The sequence below is a fragment of the Oryctolagus cuniculus genome, chromosome 1 (genome assembly GCF_051225735.1).
Source record: "Oryctolagus cuniculus isolate XC-2025 breed Fujian yellow rabbit chromosome 1, ASM5122573v1, whole genome shotgun sequence".
In the NCBI taxonomy this organism is placed as follows: Eukaryota; Metazoa; Chordata; class Mammalia; order Lagomorpha; family Leporidae; genus Oryctolagus; species Oryctolagus cuniculus.
This window is the reverse complement of record NC_142867.1, coordinates 62,868,112-62,890,011: the sequence shown is the minus strand read 5'-3', so window position 1 is coordinate 62,890,011 and position 21,900 is coordinate 62,868,112. Positions and strand designations below refer to the sequence as shown.

Sequence of the window (21,900 nt, the reverse complement as noted above, 5' to 3'; positions counted from 1 at the left end):
ACTCATTCCTCTCATTATTTTTCTCTATTTAAGCTATTGTGAAATTTTGACTTGTCCAGTACGTCATGATCTCGTTTGACCTTCATTTGTCTGAAACATATTCCCTGAGTATTAAGTCCATATCTATTCCTTTATAATACTTTCTGTAAATTATAGAGGTAAACTTGCTTTCTGCATGTCTAATCATCACATAAATTTTAAAATTATTTAAAAGGATTGTTTGTTGGCTGGTGCCATGGCTCAATAGGCTAATCCTCCTCCTTGCAGCGCCGGCACACCGGGTTCTAGTCCCGGTCAGGGCGCCGGATTCTGTCCCAGTTGCTCCTCTTCCAGGCCAGCTCTCTGCTATGGCCCGGGAGTGCAGTGGAGGATGGCCCAAGTGCTTGGGCCCTGCACCCCATGGGACCAGGATAAGTACCTGGCTCCTGGCTTCGGATCAGCGCAATACGCCGGCAGCAGCGCGCTGGCCACGGCGGCCATTGGAGGGTGAGCCAATGGCAAAGGAAGACCTTTCTCTCTGTCTCTCTCTCTCTCACTGTCCACTCTGCCTATCAAAAAAAAAGAGGATTGTTTGTGATAGTGACATGTGCTGATGTGATTTACCATGTTGCAAATGATCACTCTGTGAGTGTTTCAAGTTAGAATGGTTCTTGTTATGGCAGAAAATCCCCTCAATCTGAAATAAGCAAAAGGGAAAATTTGTGTGCACAAAACTGAAATATCTATAAATAGGACTGGGTACAGGTGTGACCTGACTCGAGGCTTAAATGATGTCATCTAGATCCATTTCTTGGCCTAGCTTTGCCTCTAAATGAAGGCTTCAACAATGTTAAGAAGAGCATATATACCCCCAGAACATGGGCTACAGAGCCAGATTACCCGAGACAAAATCTTGGCTCTACCAATTCCTACCTGGGTAACTTTGGGGAAGTTATATAACCTTTCTATGCCTCAGTTTCTTTATCTTTAAAATGAAGATAAAATTAGATCTCTATTTCATGTGGTTGTGGTAAAGATTAGTGAGTTAATATATGTGAATTGCTTGAAGCAGTAATATCAGACAATAAGTGCTATGTAAGTGATGGCTTCTATTAATAATATTATAATTATTATAATATATTATGGTTCAGGATCATTTCATTCCAGGCACCAGTGTGTTGGGAGAGCATATCTCATATGAGTCAAACAAAAATCCTGAAAAATGCAGTTTCTTCAGCCTTGACTTGGGTTATGTGCTAAGCCCTGACTCAAGCACCGTGGGCAGGAGGATGTAATATACTGATTGGCTTAGCTTGGGTTATATACTCTGCCCCTAGAGATTGATTTAACTTTGTCTGAAGCACATTAACTGAGAACAAGGGAGAGGTGGTTTCCCTGATCTGAATTCAGAGGACTGTTGCCACCAAAAGGGGCAATGGATGCTTAGTGGCAAAAATCAGCCATGTCCATTATAGTGCTATAAGATAGGCCTTGATAGATGATCATGTAATGTGACAGTCTCCCTGGGGATGCATCAGTTGGGGTAGTTCTTGGAGGTTTATATCTTTAAGAAGGTAACATCTGTCTTGAAAATTTGAATTGCAATTATGAGAATATATTTTGTGTATTTTGTTCTCTGAATTCTTTTGTATTACAATGTCTAAATTCAAGATAAATTATTTGTATGTAGTACATTATGTCCTAAAATTATCAGCAGCTATGTTCTGTCATAACTATTTTGTAACACATTTATCAACACAAATGCAATGTGGTCACTGAAGTTGACAGTGTTGCTCTTATATGTCTCGAAGATCCAGAATATACATTTTTACTTTTGGCTTACTTCAAAATAAAAATATAAAATCAAGACATTATTTTAATAAATTATTTTGGCCAGTGCTGATAGAACTTTCTACAGTGATGGAAATATTTTATAATTTATGTTGTTCAATATGGTAACTGCTAGCTACATCGAGCTATTGGGCATTTGAACTATGGCTAGTGGTATTAAGGAACTGAATTTTTAATTTGACTTAATCTTAGTAAATTTATATTTAAATAGCCACTTGTGGCTACTGGATGCTACTGCTTGAACATGTACAACTCTGAATAGCAACACTAAATAAAAGAATGGATGCAATGTGCCCAACATGTTCTATACCAAGTACACAAAAAAAAGGAGAAGAGGAAAAGTCTATATATTTTCCCTCTCAAAGGGCTGGACCTCATTTAACTTGCAGGAGCAACCCAGGGCTGCTCTTCACAGAACAACGATGGTAGCTGTTTTAGCATGGTGAAGTCAAGACTTGGCTTCAACATCCTTCTGCTACTGCCTTCCTTAATTCTATTCTCTAGACACGTTGAATTTTTACATCTTTTTTTTTTTTTTAACCTGTCTTCATTGAATATTGAGTACTTTCTTGCTGTATAGCTATGAAATAATTCAGGTGAGGTTCTTCTAATAATTTATGTTGCAATTTATTACTTTCTCTGAGACTATCCCTGAACTCCTAGGCAGTTATTCCCTTTCTCCTTTGTGCTCTATGTATGTTTCTTGGTTAGAGTCAGTGTTTTATTGATGTTATTTGGGTTTTGATCCCGTCCACTGGGTTGGGAACTAATTTTCTATGGTTTGGCCCTAGGTGAACCCTTGATGAATGCTTAGTTGGATAGCTGGGTGGGTGGATGATGGTTTGCAATCCTGGTTACATTTATAATGAAAAAAAATTTAAATAAATTTTCTTTAAATGTACAGTTTGATTAATTTTGACACATGTTGTTATTTTTGTAACCACTACCATATTTAAGATAGAGCATATTTCCATCACCCTAAAACATTTCTTTGTACTTTTTCCCGGTCAATCTGGTCAACCATTGGTCAGCTTTCTGTCAGTATAGACTTATCTCTTTTAGGGTTTTATATAAATAGACTCATATAATGTTTACTCCTTTCATGTTTAGGATTTTGTGAGGGAAAGATATGTTAAACATACAAACATATGTGGTAAATGTTAAGATCATATAACCATAACAGTAAGTGCAAGCAGTACTTGACATTCTGGAGTCATGACTGTGCTTGTCTCTTTCCACAGTGTATAACTGGACCGTGGATGAGGTGGTGCAGTGGCTGATCACATATGTGGAGCTGCCTCAGTATGAGGAGACTTTCCGGAAGCTGCAGCTGAGTGGCCATGCCATGCCCAGGTCAGCAGGGGACTAGATTTTTCTTACTGGAAGGTGCAAGAAATGGGATGGGGTAGACCTGACTTCAGGTTGCTCTGCCAGTTAACTGAGATTCCATCCTTTTCATGATAGAGTCTCTAGACCTCTTCTCTTTTCACATCTATTCTATACTTGCTGTAAAGCATGACGGGCACTTTGCATCCATTGTCTTATTTAATACTCTTATCAATCCTTGTAATAGTATGAATAGCTGCCAGTTATTGAGTGCTTAATATCTGCCAGACATTCTGTTTAACACTTTAAATAAAGTGTCTCATTTAATTATTACACCAATCCTATAAGGTGGTATTATTATATTTAGATGATGAAACTGGTTTAGTAACTTTTCAAGGTCACAAACGTGGCTAGTTAGGGTAAAAACTGTGATTTGACTCTAGATCTGGGTAGATTTCAAAACCTGTTTTCTTTTCCTGTTTCTCTGGAAACTGTCTCTTTTATCACCCTGGAGTCTCAGGTCTGTTTTAGTTTTCTCTGAGCTATATGTACAATTTATCTACTCTAATGCAAATGGTGCAGATGTGGGGGCTGACTGCCATTGGCCCTGACCTTGTCTCAGATGACTCCTCCAACAGGCTTTCTACATAGGCACACTATTCTAGGACTTGGGGTTTGGAGTAGGGAGGGAGTGGAGGACTATGGCTTGGACTTTTTACTATTTCAACTTACTTTTGTATGTCATCATTAATCCATTTACTTATTCTCTCACTTATACTTACCGGTTCCCTGCACTCGTGCTGGGGATATTGTTGACAACAACCTACCCCTGCCCTCAAAGGGCTTGCTGTCTGATAAGTGCTGACTATGTACAGTCTGCCATCTTATTATGTAGGTACACCTGGTTATGAGCTTCGGTGAAGGAGATCAGGAAGGTGAAGCAGTTGGAAGGCCCACACATTGAGTTTGCAGCCACAGAGCTCCTGGGCACTGCTGTCCAGGCCTAGCTGAGCTGGCTGTTCTCTCCTCTGCTGCCTGTAGCCTCCTCTTCATAGCTTCTTTCTACTCTGGAAGAGTGATAATTTTAGTGTTTATAGAGTGCTTTCCTATCTATTATTTCTGTTGAGTCTCACAATTCTGGGAGGAAGGAGTTACTACTCCAGCTTTTAGATGAACAAACTGACTCTCAAGTAGTTTATAATTTGTCCAGCTGATAAGTAGTCCAGCTGGGATTTGAACCCAGGTCTTCCTTGTTCTAAGTGCAACTTTCACTGCATCTTTCTCTTGTATCATGTGGTTGAAGATAGGCTCCCTCTCAGTTTTCAGTTTAGTTCTACTTAACAAAACTTCCCAAAGCACCTACCATGTATGTGCCAGGCTCTGCTGGGCCCTGAAAGCTAAGAATGGATGACTGAATACATAATTGACCATGAATCTCCAGGAGTTAAGTTTCTTTCTTGCTACTCATGGGAATAGTAGTAGTCTTGGGTCATTTCATCATGAGGAATGGCTGTAGCCTGGATTTAAATTGCAAGGCATAGGAAGTCAGTTCTTAGGTCATGGTTTCAGTTAGCCCTCCTGTGGCTAAGATTAGAGCCAAGACCAGGTACAACCAGGCTGAGCACAGAATAGAAAAATACCAAGCTCTGGCACTTTAGTGACAGCAGGAAGCATGGAGCTTTCAGTGTATGGTATAGAATGGGTGTGGTTCTAGGCTCATCACTACCAGCATGGCATCATGGGAAGAATCCAGCAGATTTGAATTCATCCCCTGGCATTACCACTTATTTTTGTGTAACTGTGGGCAAGTTACTCTCCTCTAAGTCTCAGGTGTCATATCTATAAATTGGAGCTAATAACAGAGTTAAGAACTGAGTTCTTTAAGGTTGCTGTGAAGACTAAATGAGATACTATCTGTAAAGTGCCAGAACAGTGCCTGATACCCAGGAGTTGCTTAGTAAATGCCAGCTCCTTCCCCCATTTCTCTCATTGCTTACAAGTAGAGAGCATTCCCATTTAGAGGTGTCTTCAGCTGTAGAAAACATGATGCTGTTTGTTTTGATCAATGTCCAGCACACCTGGCAGAAGTGCTGCAAAGAGGATCCCCACGACGTTCCAGGCTCCTGCAAGGCGTCTGATTTTATATCAGTTTATGCAAAAGGAAACTGAGATCCTAGGGGAAGGAGCAAGCAGCGTATGATCAGACAAGTGAGTCAGTGGTAGAATTAGGATGAGAAACCGTATCTCCTGACCCCCAATCACAGTGCCTCACTGCCTGGCTTGTGGGTAGATCTGTTTGCCTTCCAAGGTCAGAGAAGAAAGTAGCTGTTCCTGTCTGCTCAGACGAGAGTAAAAACCACACTGTGTGATGTCAGATGCTGCCTTTTTAGCTGGGAAAACAAAACAATGCATCAGAAAGAAGCCCTAACCTCACAGAGTAGTATAGCATTAAGTGCTCACTTTGGGGCTCAGATGAGAGGTTTTCAACCTTACTTATCTTGTACTCACCTCCTCATGTACTCACTGTGTTCCAACAGAAGAGGAAAAAAAGTCATTTTTTCCTAGGTCATTTTCTTGTTTGCAGGCTCTCTCATTGAAGTTACCATTGACAGTGTGGTTGAAGGTCATACAAAATTACAGTAATCTTATTGGGAGTAAATTGTATTGCAGTGACTCAAATACATGCTAACAGGACTAATTCAGCTTGTCATCAACAGGTTTTTATATATAATGATAGTGGGTTAGGTTTAGGCTAATTCAGACGTCTGCAGAGTCACTGGGTCTCACCGCATGATATTCTGACCTGGGCTTGTCAGGAGGATGCCTTTACAAGTGTTGGGAGGTGGGGACAGATATGTAGGGACTAAAACCCCTGGAAGGAGAAGCATGGCAGAAAATATACAGTTGGGTCTGAGACTGGTCGTAGGTGGGTTATCATTGGAGGACAGCGCACTTCCGTGGTGGAAATGCAATGAGAGGGTTGTCCAGTTCTTGATAAATGTTTTGTGTCCCCCATTCTCCCTGTTGAGACACCACAGTATAGATTGTGTTCAAGAATGTGAAGGGGAGCAATTACCCTGAAATTGCTTCTAGAGGAGATGGGTTTCCTGACTTTGCTGGCTTTCTGATCCCCTACTCTTTGCCTCAACAGGTTAGCTGTAACCAACACCACCATGACAGGGACTGTGCTAAAGATGACAGACCGAAGTCATCGACAGAAGCTGCAGTTGAAGGCCCTGGATACAGTGCTCTTCGGGCCTCCTCTCTGTGAGTCCTGTGTGGAGAAGGGCTTTGCTGCGCCATAGAACTCAAACCTGTTGGAATGGCTGGCTGAGGTCCTGGGGGCTCCTAGGCACTCCTGCAAGGCAGTGCCTCTACTATTTCCATTGGGACTGATGTATGAACTAGTTTTGTATTTTAGTCCAGCTGTATATCAATGTCCATTTATTAAGTATCTGAAGAAGTATCAACTTTGTGCCAGTACTGTGCTGGGCCCGGTAGAAAGATATGAATGAATCAAATTCTGTCTATAGGGAATCAGATTGTATCTTAAAGGGATAAAACAAGTGTTCTCGGATAGGACACAGTGCTTTGAAGGCTCAGAGGAGGAGTGCAGGTGGCATGTGGGCTCTGCCTGTGAAAGTGGGAGAGCTTTACCATGGAGGTAGTAGAAGAGGATGTTCTAGATGGAGGAAACAGCCTGAACAAAAGTAAAGGCTAAAATATAAAGGGTATGCTCAGAAGTAGCAAGTAACCTCTAAAGGGCTGACTGCCGTTTAGCTGTTACCTGTTCTCACTGCAGGCGTGAGTATACAATATGAACTGATTACTGAACATCTTTGTATCTTTGGGTGAGCTAGGAAAGCTAAGTGGACTGAAACAATAGAGACATACCAGGCCTAAGAAAGGGTGGTTTCTTTAACCAGGGTTAATTGAAAGAATTAGGTGATTCAGTCCCTGCAGATCTACATAATGAGAATGACTGACCTTACCATCTTTTTTCCTATTATAAGTGAACCAAGAGGGAACAAAAGTAATTATATTCCTTAGAAAATTAGCTTTGACCAAACAGACTTTTAGGGCCAATTGGGAGCAGCTGAACTTTATTCATGGATGCCAGCAGCAGAGTATGAGAGAGCCAGGAGCCAGTCTATAGAAATTGCTGGCAGCCAGTGTCAGAGGCAGCACATTTCCTGTCTGTGCATGTAGCTTGTGGAGTGCCCAGGATGACTCCACAGGTGAATCTGTACCTTTTGAAAGTGTGAAACAGAACAACCTGGGAGAGGGCTATTTCCACCCTTGGCATCTTTTGAAAGGGGGCTGGGTGGATTGGAGGTATAAAGCACATTGCCCACCATTCTTTGGTTAGTTTTGAATAAATGTCACAGTGAATGGCTCTATACTTTATGTAAGGCCCACCCTCTTTACTGAGCAATGACCTTTCACTTGGTTTCATTTGCTGAGCACTACTGTATAACTTTATAAAGGACAGGGTACCTGCATTTGAGATGTTCTGTCTGTTCACAGATGGGAAACATCCAGCCCAGGGGCTGTGTAACACCTGCAAAATCATTTGGTCTGGCTCTGCCAAGGCAACTGCAGGTGGGACTCAAAATTTAATAAGTCTATAGCAGGCTAACTTTTGAGTTGATAATTTTATATGGCCTGCAAATGATGTTCTAAGCATCCAAATGGCCCTTGGCAGAAAAAATGTTCCCTGGAAATTGAACAGAGTAAATGGTCAACAAATATAGTAGTAAGTATTATAGTTATTATGTGAGACTCTCAAGAGTTCACTTGGGGGGCTGGCATTGTGGTGTAGTGGGTAAACCTGCTGCCTCAGTGTCAGCATCCCATATGAGTATTGGTTTGAGTCCCAACTACTCTACTTCTGATCCAGCTCCCTGCTAATAATGTGCTTGAGGAAGCAGTGGAAGATGACCCAAGTACTTGGACCCCCGCACCAATGTGGGAGACCTGGAAGAAGCTCCTGACTCCTGGCTTCAGATTAGCCTTGCTCCAGTCGTTGTGGCCATTTAGGGAGTGGACCAGTAGATGGAAGATCTCTCTGTCTCTCTTTCTGTAACTGTGCCTTTCAAATAAATAAATAAATCTTAAAAAAAAAAAAAAGACTTCAACTGGGAGCACAAAGTAGAGAGGGGTTTTGTTGGAGTCTAAGAAGCTTTATGGGGAGGGTGATTGAGCCATTCACTGTGACAAATGGAAAGTGTCTTATTAAATTCTCCTCATCAACAGCTTACACCCCTCTTTGTGTCTACCAGCAAGTTCTTGCACCTGCAGAATTATGCTCAGCGGTGAAAGCCAGGCTGCTGCAGCAAAGGCTCAGCTCTGCCCCTCTCCAGCAAGGAGATATCATTAGAGATCTGAGTCTTCCTTAGCCTTCGAAAGATGTATTGTCAGGTTGTTGTGTGTCTGATATCAAAGTGGGATTTACCATATCTGAAAGAGTGCATTAGAAACTGCAGGTTAAACCAGGCAAGTATTTTATCTGGAAAAAACCAGAGTCCTGGGTCTGTGGTACTGGGTACGGGAGATCATTTCTTATAGCTTATAGACTACATGTGATTTGACCTAAGGGAGGTAGAGGGTACTTGCAAAGAGTCCTTTGAGCTATGTCCCTCTAGACTCAGTTTTCCCCTCTGAGTATGGACTAAAGTATCTATTTCAGTGCTGTTCCCTGTCTAAGTCCCTAGGACTTAGAATGATGGCCTGTGCTGGCTGTGACCTGTGTTTTGAACCTAGGATGAGTTCTTATGCTAGGTGGACACAGATGCTCAGGCCTCACCATATATCAAGTAACAGACAAATGCTCCAGAGAACCTAGGCCAGTTATAGTTGCCAGCCATGGCCACCTTGCCCAGACTTAGCAACAATCCTGCCATTGATGTGAGACTTGACAAATATTAAATCAAAGGTTTGTCATGCAGTAGCCAAGAGAGTCTGCTGAAGAAATAGATGTGTTTGTCCACAGAAGGAGGTTGGGGAGGGGGGGATCAGATGGCTCAGCACAGGGCCACCCCAGGGTCTATTTTGTGACCGTAAAAAGTGTGCTCAGTTCTCTTCATGTGACCACAGAACAGCACATGGCCGTTTGCATCTTTTGCACCCTGCAGAGGTAGCTCTAGGCTTGTGGGCCCATCTGGGCGTCTCCAGACAGCATCAGGTGTTGGGTGCGCTCTGAGAAACGAAGGCCCTGTGACAGGTGGTGTCAGTTGGAGGCCTGAGCTGGTGACCTGCCAGGGTAGCAGATCATTCATTGAGGGGACTTTGCCTCCTTTACAGATGATTTCTCAGAAAGACTGAGGCTCAGAGAGATGAGGTAAGTTTTCAGAGGCCATTCAGCTTTTAAGTGGCAAAGCCATGACTAACCCAGGTCTTTAACTTGTTCTTCAGTGCTCCTTCTTAGGCCACCTGATGGTTCTGTTAGAGGAAACAAGATACAAAGAGTTCTAGCTTTGCAGTGAAGCAGGCTGGCTCTTTCACTTAGCAGTTTTGTGACCTTGGGCACATTCCTAAGGTTCTCTGTGCCCCAATTCACCCTGAATAAATGGTCATTACTATTTTTACTGTGTCTTAGTGCAGTGCTGGAGACTACTGTGCCCTTTGTTCTTTAAGCATGAGTATTGAGAAGAGTGCAGAAAGGCCTGCTGGGTAATTGTTGGAATTGGGGGCAACTGTGGAGAGGAAAAGACAAGGCTATGTATCATCTTCCTTCTTCAGTGGCTCAGACAATAGGAAAAAAGTCCCCAGTGATGGGGCGTGGCTGTCTCTGGACAGCCTTGCTGTGCTCCCTGGGGCTGAATCCTTACTTCCTGTGTCTCCTGTGATGCTCCTGCTTCCCCTGCAAGCCTTTTCCAGGATGCTTCCCAGCCTCTTCTCAGTCATGCTGAACTTGTGCCTCTTCATCCCCTCTGGGAGCACACAGCCCTTTGTTCCTCCTTTCTTTTTTATTGTTTTTTAAGATTTATTTTGTTTATTTGAAAGACAACGTTACAGAGAGAGGTAGAGCCAGAGAGAGAGAGAGAGAGCGAGGTCTTCCATCCACTGGTTCACTCCCCAAATGGCCGCAACAGCCAGGAGCTAGGAGCTTCTTCCAGGTTGCCCACGTGGGTGCAGGACCCAAGGACTTGAACCATCTTCTACTGCTTTCCCAGGCCATAGCAGAGAACTGGATCAGAAGTGGAACAGCTGGGACTCGAACCGGCGCCCATATGGGATGCTGGTGCAGCAGGCCAGGACTTTAACCTGCTACTACAGTGCTGGTCCCTGTTCCTCCTTTCTTTATAAGAGGTCTGTTTTCTACTCTTTTACCCTTGGACTGGAAGCTCCTTGAGGGCAGACAAGCTTTGTTCATCTGTTGTCAGCACTCAGCTTTAAGACCCAGGAAGGAGGAGGGGAGTAACCAGGATACAAATGCTAGAAGTTACACGGAGGAGGCTGGGCCTCTCCAGACTGCAGGAATGAGGGGAATTGGGAGAAGAATCTGGCCCAGCTTGGTTTTGGAGGGAATTTCTGCCTATATTGTGCCTGTTGGCAGTTGAGGTAGCTAAAGCAATCTACTGGGCCATGACTAGAAGAAAGAGGGACAGCAGTGGTCTTTACAGGTTAAACAGATACCTCTGAACAAAAGACAGCATAAAGGACAAAAGGAATTCCTAACACATATTTTGGCAGTGAAGAATAAGTATCTGTCTGTACCTGACAGGATATTATGGGCAGTTGAGAGGATGGAGAGAATTGATTAGGGGAGGGGATTCAAGAAGGCTATAATGAGTAGAGATTCTCCTTCTCAGTGTTAAATGGTACCCTGAAAATTCTCCTTATTACCTTGACTCTATAAACATATCAGCGTTTCATTTATTTACATCTACCTCCTCTGCCTTAGGCCTGATGCTGTTAACAACCTGATTTTGCTAAAATTTATTTGTAGCACTCAGATGGGGGATTCTGCCATCCTCTCACTCCCAGCCAGCTTCCCTGGGTTAGCTCTGTTCACCTAGCCAGCCACATCTGCTTTCCCAAAAGCATCTGCGGTCACTGCCCTGGCTGTATTAATTGAATAGGAAGTATATTCTGAGGGCCGAATTTGTGTAAGGGCTCTGCACTTCAGCTGGGCATATAATCTTGTCCCAGGGACAGATATTTATTCTCTATATACAGTTGGCATTGTTCTCCCCTTTCCTGTTAAAACTTCCCTTCATTATTTCTTTTTTCTCCTTTGCTAAGTACCTACTCTGGTTAGGCCTTGTGCTAAGTTTGGGGCTACAGAGATAATGAGTCTTGTGTCCTGGCCCTGAGGAACTGGCAGACTACTAGAAGGTGACTGTCAAGGAAGTTGAAACATATACAAAGCAGTCCCTGAGACAGAAGAGATGGCCAGTGTTTATGGCTCCAGAGAATGGGTTGATCAGGGAATCATAACTCAGAAGAAAAGACATGGAAAGATCTCTGTGGACTTTGGTAGGCTGGGAAGGTAGTGGGAGTTGAAGGATGAGAATAGGATTATCATGGGTAGGATTTCATTGTTTGTAAGACATAGACTAGATTCTTAATTTGCCTATTTTCTCCACTGAAGGGGCCTGCCAATTCTTAATGCTCCTTCCTCTTCCTCAAACTCTGTATCCACACCATTAATCACCTCTTAGATATGTCCATTTCAGTATTTCTAAGGCATCTCAAATCACTTCTACATTGCATTTGATCACTTTAGTAATTATGTGATGATGTACTTTACAGTGGAAGAAGTTGAGGTCCAGATAGAGGAAGTGAACTTCACAACAGATTGAAGCAGAGGCAAACATAGAACCCAGACTTCCCTAATGCTTAGTGCAGGATGCTGCCTTTGACGGTACAAGTTTCTCTACTTGAGGTCCTATGTTTAACCTTAAAGGCCTGGCCATTTGGCCTTTGGGTCTTGACTGCCCTGTTGGCAATGGCATAGTCAGTTCCCTGAATGTTTTTGAGAAAACTCAGGGTTTGTAATTCTTAGAGTCACACTCAAACTAGATCAAGGCAGTATAGACAGACTCCCTTCTGGTGAGAGATGTTTGCATTTAACAAAGCAGAATTAACACTTGCTGCATGAGTATGAAAGTTGTAATGAGGAAGTGTGGTATAATGGAAAGACAGTGCATTCAGGCAAATCTGGATTTGCACCCAACTCTGTCACTGCTTATGAACTCCAGCAAATCACTGTCCCTTATGGAGCTTCAGTTTCATTGTCTTTAAAATAGAAATTCTAATGTTCTCTCTTACAGTCATGAGGATTAGAAATGATTACAAATGCCTAGTACATTTTATGTTTGCTCTATTTCACTTTCCTTCTTATGTGGATTATCATGCTTGAGGCAAATCAGTAAAGACTCAAGCACACAAAGATACATCGAGTGTGTTCTGTGTGCTGCTGGTTGATGCTGTGCTGGGCACTGGCATGTAGGCAAATGATGAGCACCAGAATCCATAAAGAGTGAAGCAACCAGACTTAGACTCATGTTCTTCCTGCTGAGCTTGGTAGCTCATGGGCTGTGAAGCAGTGTATCTGGGCTTCAGTTGTGTGCTTGGTAAGGCAGGGGGATGAGGGAGTGGATGCCTGTGTATGCAAGTAGCGTAAAGATTGAAGAAATGCAGAGGGTACTCACTTTGGAGGGGCAACTGTTAGGTATTATCCATGGTCCCAGTCATTCAGTATTTAGTGTTAGGACCTGGATGAGGATATGAAGCTGAATCCATCCAAAATTGATCTTGACAAGGTAGAATAAGGGACTAAGTGAAATACCTGGGCCCAATCTGCATGCCCACTTTGAAATCTTACAAGTGTTGGAAGTAATGCCATCCATATGACCTGCTGGTTGGCTCTCCAAGGGGCTATGACTATATAGCTCTTTTTGTCAAACTGGACCTTAGCTTCACACAATTTCTAGAAACATGTGTCTTTTCCTGGAGTGTGACACATTCCCTCAATCTGGTAGCTTGAAATGGATCTTTTTGGTTCTCTGTCAACCACATGTCCTGACCAGGCAGTAGGATCTTGCTAGTCCTTTCCTTGTCCTTTGAGGAGGAGGGCAGCCTGCTGTGCACAGAGGGTCATTAGCCCTGGTTGAACTCCCCCATTTGTTCTTTGTTCCCACATCTGTGGCTCCCTGGAGACCACAGCACAACCCAGACAGAGGCAGCAGCAGGCCTCTGCTCTTATGATGTCCCTTTCAAGTCTCCAGGCCCCAGATCTGGTAGACTAGGTGCAATGGCAGGCTCCAGGAGTGTTCCTTTCCTGCTTGACTAAGTTATTGAGATGTGTCTTTTGCTTTTATCTTCTGGTAGTGTTCCTTCTTTGGCATTGAATTGTGTTTTGGAGGCTGGACATTGCTTCAAACACCAATTGGTGCCTTGGCCTGTGAACGTCACTAAGTTGCTGCCAGGCATTCTCTGGAGTTAGGTCTGCCCCTAAGTTCCCAATGTGTTTAATGCTTCATGTAAACCAATCTATTGATGTTACTCCTGTTTTACCTGGTCTATGGATTGAGTTACATCCTAGAAATGCCCTCCATAGACTGAGATTTCAAGACCTTTACCTGATCTGAGCTTGGACCTAGTAGTCTACAAGAGCAGCTCCTGCAGTGTGCTCAGTCCTACAGCCAGACCGCAGGCTCCAGCGACACTGCTGCATCCCCTTTATGCCAGCTAGTCCCTTTTACCTGCTGTAGCACCTTAGCACTGCCTACCCTGTAGCATGGAAGCCGTTGCACATGGGCTCATCCCAGCCCAGGGATGCCTTGGGATGTATTGAAAAAGTGCTAGTTTTCTCCTCTTCACTGCATCTTAGGGAAGCATGATTTAATAAGCTTCCTCTAAGACCTCCAATCCTTTCCAAACTAGACTTGACCAGCAGAGCTTACTGTAATAGTATATGACAAGTGTGTGTCTAAGAAGAAAACGGAATTCCTCTTGAGCGGAAGAGTGCTCTTCAGGCAGGACTTCATGTGCAGTGGGCATTCTCGCTCACCATGCCCTCCCTCTCTGGCAGTGACTCGCCACAACCACCTCAAGGACTTCATGCTGGTGGTGTCTATCGTTATTGGTGTGGGCGGCTGCTGGTTTGCCTATATCCAGAACCGATACTCCAAAGAACACATGAAGAAGATGATGAAGGATTTGGAGGGACTACATCGAGCTGAACAGAGTCTGCACGACCTTCAGGAAAGGTAAGGCCCCACCCCTTTTCCTCAGCCGAGGTGGTGCCAGCTCTTGGAAGCCTGGGTTGTGGGCCGCTTGGCCCCGTGACCATGCTGACACAGCTACCCAGGCTGCCACCTTCCCAAAACCACTGGGATCCTAGGTGCCGGCAATTCCTGTTGCCCTGAGCAGTTATTCTTCCTGGGATGAAGGTTGTAAATCTATCTTTCTTACCTCTGAGCCTCAAGGGAGAAATGTGTTGCTGTCAGAGGTTGTAAGTCTCTTTGGTCAGATGACTTGTTAGGGGTCATTCTACCCTTCGTCCTGCCTCTGGACTGCTTCCCTTCCATACAAACAGGAACAATGATTGTCCTTTACTGAAACCCCACACACCTTTCATCCTTCTGCCCGTGGTTCTTTCTGGTGTGGCGTCTGAATCGTCTGTGTATTGACTTGTTGTATGGTGGGGTAAGTCCTTTTCCCTCCAAGTACTTAATTCCTCATCAGTACTGTGAAGGGACTGAGCTGGGAGATCCCAAGCTCTCCTCGGAGGACTCTTCTAGCTCTGATGGTCTGGGATTCTGTGGAGATAAAATATGCCATAAAACTATGGCAGAGGATTTAGCTGCGGGAAAAGGGTGCTAGTCAGTCACCGAGTGAATCAATCTGTGTTCCTCCTGACATCGAGGAACCAGACCTGTGCAATCGTAGGGAATTCACTCCTCCTAGGGAACACAACTCACCCATAGGAAGGAGCAGTATGCACACACTTAATACACACTCACTGTCAGCCTACGGGGTAAGAACTCTAAGGACTGGAAGGGTCGAGAGGCAGGAGATGAGCAGGTGTGGGCTCTGAGCCAGGTAATGTTATATACTGAAATGCATCCGTGCTGCTAATCGCCACAAGCCTTTCAGGTGGGTACCATTATCCCGGGTTTAGGGCTGAGGAAACGAAGGCTCAGGGAGGATAATCACGTGTCCGTCAGTAGTGAGCTAGGAATTTCAGCACTCCCAGGGTGCTGCCTTTGCCGAGGCTGGGCCTTGCCAGATTTATTTCCATGCACTGGGCTTCTAGGGGTGGGAGGGGTTTGATCTCTAAGCTGATTCCTAGCTACTCTGCTAGGCCCCTTGTTCCTGGGCCCATTGCCAACTAGGGGCTAACTGCTGCTGTCTGAGCTGTCGCCATTCTTCATTTGTCTGAAAAACATGTACTGTTTTCATTCCAAAGGCAAAAGAATCTAGGCAGGAGGCATTCCAAGTTTGGGGATAAAACTAAGCTCCTGGCCTCCCTACTCCCCCAGGCCTCCAGAGCTAAATGACCACCGAAGACTTAAAGACAGATTATCCCTTGCCAATCCCCGAGACAGGCTAGAGCACCCGCACACACACCCTCCTGACTGTTCAGGGCCCACATGCCCCCTTGTCCCTTCTGCTGTACTGCCGGCCACCACTGAGTTTTATTTACGAGAGCTCTTGCTATTTTGTATGAATAAATATAATGCTACATGTACATTCCAGCTAGGATTTCATTGGGTTTCAACATAATTCTATGAGGCAGGCAGTAATTCCGATTCCCATTTCACTGTGAAGAAACAGGCAAAACCCTTTCATAGTTGCACAGCTGCTTAGAGTTAGGACTTACAGTCAGGCTGTGGCGTGAACTGATTGTTTCTCCTGGGCAGTGCTTGATTGTGCAGTTATGTGCTCATTTCCTCATCAGCAGCGTTAATGGATCTCCATTTGTACGAGACTCTATTGGGACTGTGAAAGTGGGGCTGGCTTGATTCTGCTTTACAAGCCCTCTCTATAGGGAGAGTACAGGCATATCATAGTACTGGCTTCTCTGAAGACACTTCTTTCCAAGAGAATGCTATTTAAGTAAACGATTGGATCTGTAATGGTACAGTTTCGTCCAATTGGATCGTGGATGAGTACAATTGAGACTATTCAGCCAGAGGAGATGGAGGCAAGAAAGGGGCTTCACTGGAGTGGCTGTGGTTTTTTTAAAGCTGTGTATGTAGCGCCACCTGGTGTTCCACTGGAGGATATTCAACTCCCTTTCTCTCCAGAGGCGAAGTACCAAAACAACGCCGTTTGTCAGCAGCAAGTTTCCCATTCCCCTCCCTGCTTGTCTCACCACATCTTTTGAGGCTTTAGCCACTGACAACGCTGGAGTTGGATTGAGTTGACTAAAGGTTGAGTTCTGTTTCTTTCTATTTTGTTTCATTTCTTAATCAACTCAGTGGTCTAGGCTTTTCTCTGTGGGTCTTTCCTGTTCTGTGATCTATCCTTTCTTTTCTGTGTCTCCTCTTAACCGTGAATGTCTCCCCTTCCTCGTCATCCTTTCTCCCCCCTTTCTTAGTTCCCTGGTAACTTGTCTGTTGCTGCTGGGGTAGGAAGACCTGACAGTAGCTAAGTCCTTTATTTTTTCCAAAAGGATTCATTAGCACTTTGCTCCTTCTTCTGGGTCTAGCCCAGGCCTCCCGTTCCCTGAGTCTTTTCAGATAGCAGTTATTCCTTTGGGCTTAGCCAACACCGCATCTCTCTGTTATAGAATCCAGTGCTCTCTATGCAACTATCTGTTTACTGGTCTTCGTTGGACTAGGTCTTGATCGCCTCAGTGTTGGGGACAGTTTTCTGTGGCATGGAGTAGGCACCCGACAGACCGTGGTGCATGAATGACTGGGTTAGTGTAGACAGATTTGTAGGGGTAAGCAGGGAGGAAGGAGGCTTGTTCAGAAGGAAGGTTCTTCTATCAGTGAATGGAGGGCATGGGTGGCTGGGCGCGAGGGTAGCTTGTCTTTATAACTAATGTCTTTGAGAACTTACTGTGGAAGACACTTAGGATGGGAACTTTGGGCTTGGGTAGGCAGGGGTTCTTTGTCCTGAATTTCACTTTTCTGTACTTTTGGGAGTAGGTACTTAGGAGCCTGAGAGATCTATCTCAGTAGTTCTTTCTCATCTTCTTTCAGCCTCCCTCCTACCACCACCTCAGTCGTGTCTCAACCATTAAGTTGTCCAGGGATCTTTGGCTTATAGGATATGCTACCTTTATTGAACCTTCTAGGTACTTTGATGCAAGGTGAATAATTATGGGAGTTGAAATGACATGTATTTGAATTCTGTTATCGGTTCCTCTGCTAAGTTACTTTCCTTTTCTCAGCCCTCATATCTACATCTCTTCCAGGCTGATAGTTATGCTGTCTTATTATTCTCTGTCAAGAGGACAAAAGTGAAAAACCTTGTTACCTGGTACTTGCTATGATTTTAGTGTGTGAGATACTTTAGAGGAGGGATTCGGATGTCTGGCAACCTGGCCTCACAGCCTTGATTACTGGCAGCAAAATGATGGCCAACATAAGAATTAGGGTAGTGTGTGTGGTTTCTCTTGGCCCTGAGCCGACTCAGAGCCAGACAGTCAGCAGAGCAGCAGAATATATGCTGAAGACTGGAGCTCTCAGTCTCTTCCTTGCTGCCATGAGTCATGGCGAGTTGGCCGGCTCCCCGCTGCCTGCCCCTCCAGCTCCCTGCATCCCCCCCAGGCTGCACAAGGCCCAGGAAGAGCACCGGACAGTGGAGGTGGAGAAGGTCCATCTGGAGAAGAAGCTGCGTGATGAGATCAACCTGGCCAAGCAGGAAGCCCAGCGGCTGAAGGAGCTGCGGGAGGGGACAGAGAACGAGCGGAGCCGCCAAAAATACGCTGAGGAAGAACTGGAGCAGGTAGGGGAGACTGCAGACTCCTGGACACCCTCTGGTGGGTACGTGGCAAGGGCCCAGGGTCTGGTTGTGAAGTTTTGTGTGTGAGGATTTCAAAATATGGCTCAAAGAAGGTCTTGTAGAGTCACTAGATTCATACCAGTAAGAGTAGTGGAAGAGCTGTAAAAAAATGGTCACTGTGATGTTCAAAGAGCAGCAAATAACAGGTGATAGAGTTATTCATTCCCCCCCCCCTTTTTTTTTTGACAGGCAGAGTGGACAGTGAGAGAGAGAGACAGAGAGAAAGGTCTTCCTTTGCCATTGGTTGACCCTCCAGTGGCCGCCATGGCCGGCGCGCTGCGGCCGGCGCAGCGTGCTGATCCGATGGCAGCAGCCAGGTACTTATCCTGGTCTCCCATGGGGTGCAGGGCCCAAGTACTTGGGCCATCCTCCACTGCACTCCCGGGCCACAGCAGAGAGCTGGCCTGGAAGAGGGGCAACCGGGACAGAATCCGGCGCCCCGACCGGGACTAGAACCCGGTATGCTGGCGCCACAAGGTGGAGGATTAGTCTAGTGAGCCGCGGTGCCAGCCATCGTTCCTTTTTTTATTGAGGTGTTCACATAAGTGTATACAGCTGGCAAGCTTTTACATAAGCATGTAGCTGTGTAAACACCACCCAGATCAAGATACAGAACCTTTGCAGCACCCCAGAAAGCTCACTTTTGCCCCCTAGTCAATATTTCATCCAAAAGGTAACTAATATAACCCAGATTGCTTTGGCCTGGTTTTGACTTCATATAAATGAGCTTAATAGTATATACTCTCCCATGTTTAGTTTCTTCACTCAGCATTATGTCTGTAAGAGTCATCCATGTTGCACATTAGTGATAGTTGGTTCACATCAGTTGCTGGGTAATAATCCATTGTATGAGTACACTATAACTGTTTTTACCCATTCTCTTATTGATGAATATTTTGGGTTATTTATACTTTTCTGATTTTTCCTTTATGACTAACACTTCCTTAAAATTTCTTGTACAAGTCTCTTGTCTGAGTATAAGCACTCGTTTCTGTTGGGTGTGTAATAACAGAGCATTTATATGTTTATCAGAAACTGCCGGTTTTCCAAAATGGTTCTTTCTGTCTATACTGCTTCAAAGAATGCATGAGAGTTCTACCTATAACCTTGGTTTTTCAGACTTTAATTTACACTTTCTGGTAGGTATGTGTTGGTATTTCATTGCGGTTTTAATTTTCACTTACCTAATACTATTGAATATTATTTTTATAAACTTATTGGCCATTAGGTTTAGGAATATCTTATTTTAAAAATTGGGTGGTCTGTCTTTTTTTATTGATTTGTGAGAGTTCTTTATATATTCTGTATGTGAATCTTCTTGTTAATATATATCCATATATAAGAAACATTTTCAGAAATAGTGCTGTGGCATAGCAGATAAAGCTGCCGTCTGTAGTGCCAGCATCCCATATGGGCTCCAGTTTGAGTCCTGGCTGCTCCACTTCTGATCCAGCTCTCTGCTATGGTCTGGAAAAGCAGTGGAAGATGACCCAAGTCCTTGGACACCTGTATCCATGTGGGAGACCTGGAAGAAGCTCCTGGCTCCTGGCCCAGCTCTGGCCATTGTAGCTATCTGAGGAGTGAACCAGTGGATGGAAGACCTCTCTCTCTCTCTCTTTCTCTCTCTCTCTCTCTCCCTCTCCCTCTCCCTCTCCCCCTACCCCGCATTTCTGTAAATCTACTTTTCAAATAAATCTTTTTTTCTAAAAAAGGAAATGTTTTCTTTTAACATATATCTTTTTAATATTCTTTTAACATATATCTTTTTAATATCATCTTGTTATAAACAGAAGTGTTTTTTTTTTTAAGATTTATTTATGTATTTGATAGTCAGAGTTACACAGAGAGAGGGCAAGACAGAGAGAGAGATTTTCCATCTGCTGGTTCACTCCCCAGATGGCTGCAACAGCCAGTGCTAGGCCAGGCTGATGCCAGGAGCTTCTTCTGGGTCTCCCACATGGGTGGTAGGGGCCCAAGTACTTGGGCCATCTTTTACTGCTTTTCCCAGGCCAGGAGCAGGGATCTGGACCAGAAGTGGAACAGCCAGGACATGTAGTACCCATATGGGATGCCAGTATTGCAGATGACAGGTTTACCTGCTATGTTACAACATTGGCCCCAGAAATTCTTAATTTAAATGAAATCCAACTAATACATTTTTAAAGGAATGGTTGGTGCTTTTTAGCTTCTTGTTTAAGAAATCTTTCCCTAATCTCAAGATATTTTCTTAATTTTCTTTTAGATCCTTCCTTGTTCAACTTTTCAAATTTAAAGATATGGTTTACTTCAAATTAATTTTTGTGTATTATATGGGGTAAGGAGCCAAGGATCTTGTTTTCCCAAGTAGATATTGATAAAGTTATCATTCAAGGTTCTCTACCATTGCACTGCATTGTCTTGTAATAGATAAATCTTGATATCTAATGGCATTAAGTTCTCTAGTTTCTTTCTTTTTTTTTTAAGAGTTGTTTCTTTATTTGAAAGTTACAGAGAGACAGGAGAAGCAGAGAGAGAGAGACAGAGAGGTCTTCCATCCGATGGTTCACTCCCCAACTGGCAGCAATGGCCGGAGCTGCACCGATCCGAAGCCAGGAGCCAGGAGCTTCTTTTGGGTCTCCCACACGGGTGCAGGGGTCCAAGGACTTGGGCTGTCTTCTGCTGCTTTCCCAGGCTACAGCAGAGAGCTAGATTGGAAATAGAGCAGCCAGGTCTTGAACCAGCACCCATATGGGATACCGGCTCTTCAGGCCAGGGTGTTAACCCGCTAGCTTCTTCTGAAAGATGGGCTTGGCTGTTGTAAGGTCTTTGCATTTCAATATTAATTTGTCATTCTGATATCCCTTATCTTCAAAAAAAACAAAAAACAAAAAAAAAAACACACAAAAAAATACCTGCTGGGTTATTTATTGTGTTTTTGCTGAATCTACAGATTAATAGCATATTTTACCCTGTTACCTACTTAGCTGTTTTAAAATTTCCCTTAGCAATATTTTATAGTTGTCAGTATAGTTCTTTTTTTAAAAAAGAAAACTTTAATTTGCTTTTATTTGTCTAGCTTTTTGAGGAAGACAATTAAGTTCTTAATGTTAAACCTTTAATTTTCATAATATGTGCATTTGGAGCTATAAATTTTTTTACTTTTAAGTGAGCATAAAAATAAATATTTCTGAGGGGTGAACCAATGGAAGGAAGACCTTTCTCTCTCTCTCTATCTCTCAATGTCTAACTCTGCCTGTCAAAATAAATAAATAAATAAATATTTCATTTTTATCCACCAATAAAAGAAAGTTAGGTTCACAGTTTTAGCTCTTGACAAATGAACTAGGAAGCAAACTTAGATCCATCAGATACAACTAATGGACCAACTTTTCAAGCTTAGGCTGTCTTGAAAATGATAACATACCAAATATTGCTGTGTATTCTCTAGTGACAACTTTGGCTAACAGAGGAGGTTTTACTAGCAGGCGTTTCTAAAGTCATGTTGTTGCAATCAAAGTTTCTTAACATGTTATATGTTTGGAAATGATTTAGATACTTCAAAGTCTAAACAGTGATTTAGGAGTGCATCTGTTGCTGTCTCAAGAGGGATCAATATTTGTCTCTGGGTAGCAGGTATATTTGTAAATATAAAAGTATATTAGATATCAGCACTTGTGCAGAATGTGCCCAACATCATAAGATCCAAAAAACCAACACAAATTTATCCATCATTAAAAAATAATTACTTCCTTCCTAAGATGTGAGACTACTAGGTAACTATCTAGACTAAAACCT

At 43.7% G+C, this 21,900-nt stretch overlaps 1 protein-coding gene across 10 annotated transcripts in view; it reads left to right on the top strand.

Moving 5' to 3' along the window:
* Positions 1-21,900, top strand: part of STIM1 (stromal interaction molecule 1) — a 224,037-nt gene that overhangs the window by 179,570 nt on the left and 22,567 nt on the right. For all 10 annotated transcript variants that reach the window (XM_051822943.3, XM_051822950.3, XM_070074547.2 and 7 more), the window contains 4 exons: positions 3,072-3,183; positions 6,308-6,423; positions 14,198-14,375; positions 17,892-18,069. In XM_051822943.3, the coding sequence (XP_051678903.1) occupies positions 3,072-3,183; positions 6,308-6,423; positions 14,198-14,375; positions 17,892-18,069 (584 nt within the window). The remainder of the gene's footprint in view (positions 1-3,071; positions 3,184-6,307; positions 6,424-14,197; positions 14,376-17,891; positions 18,070-21,900) is intronic.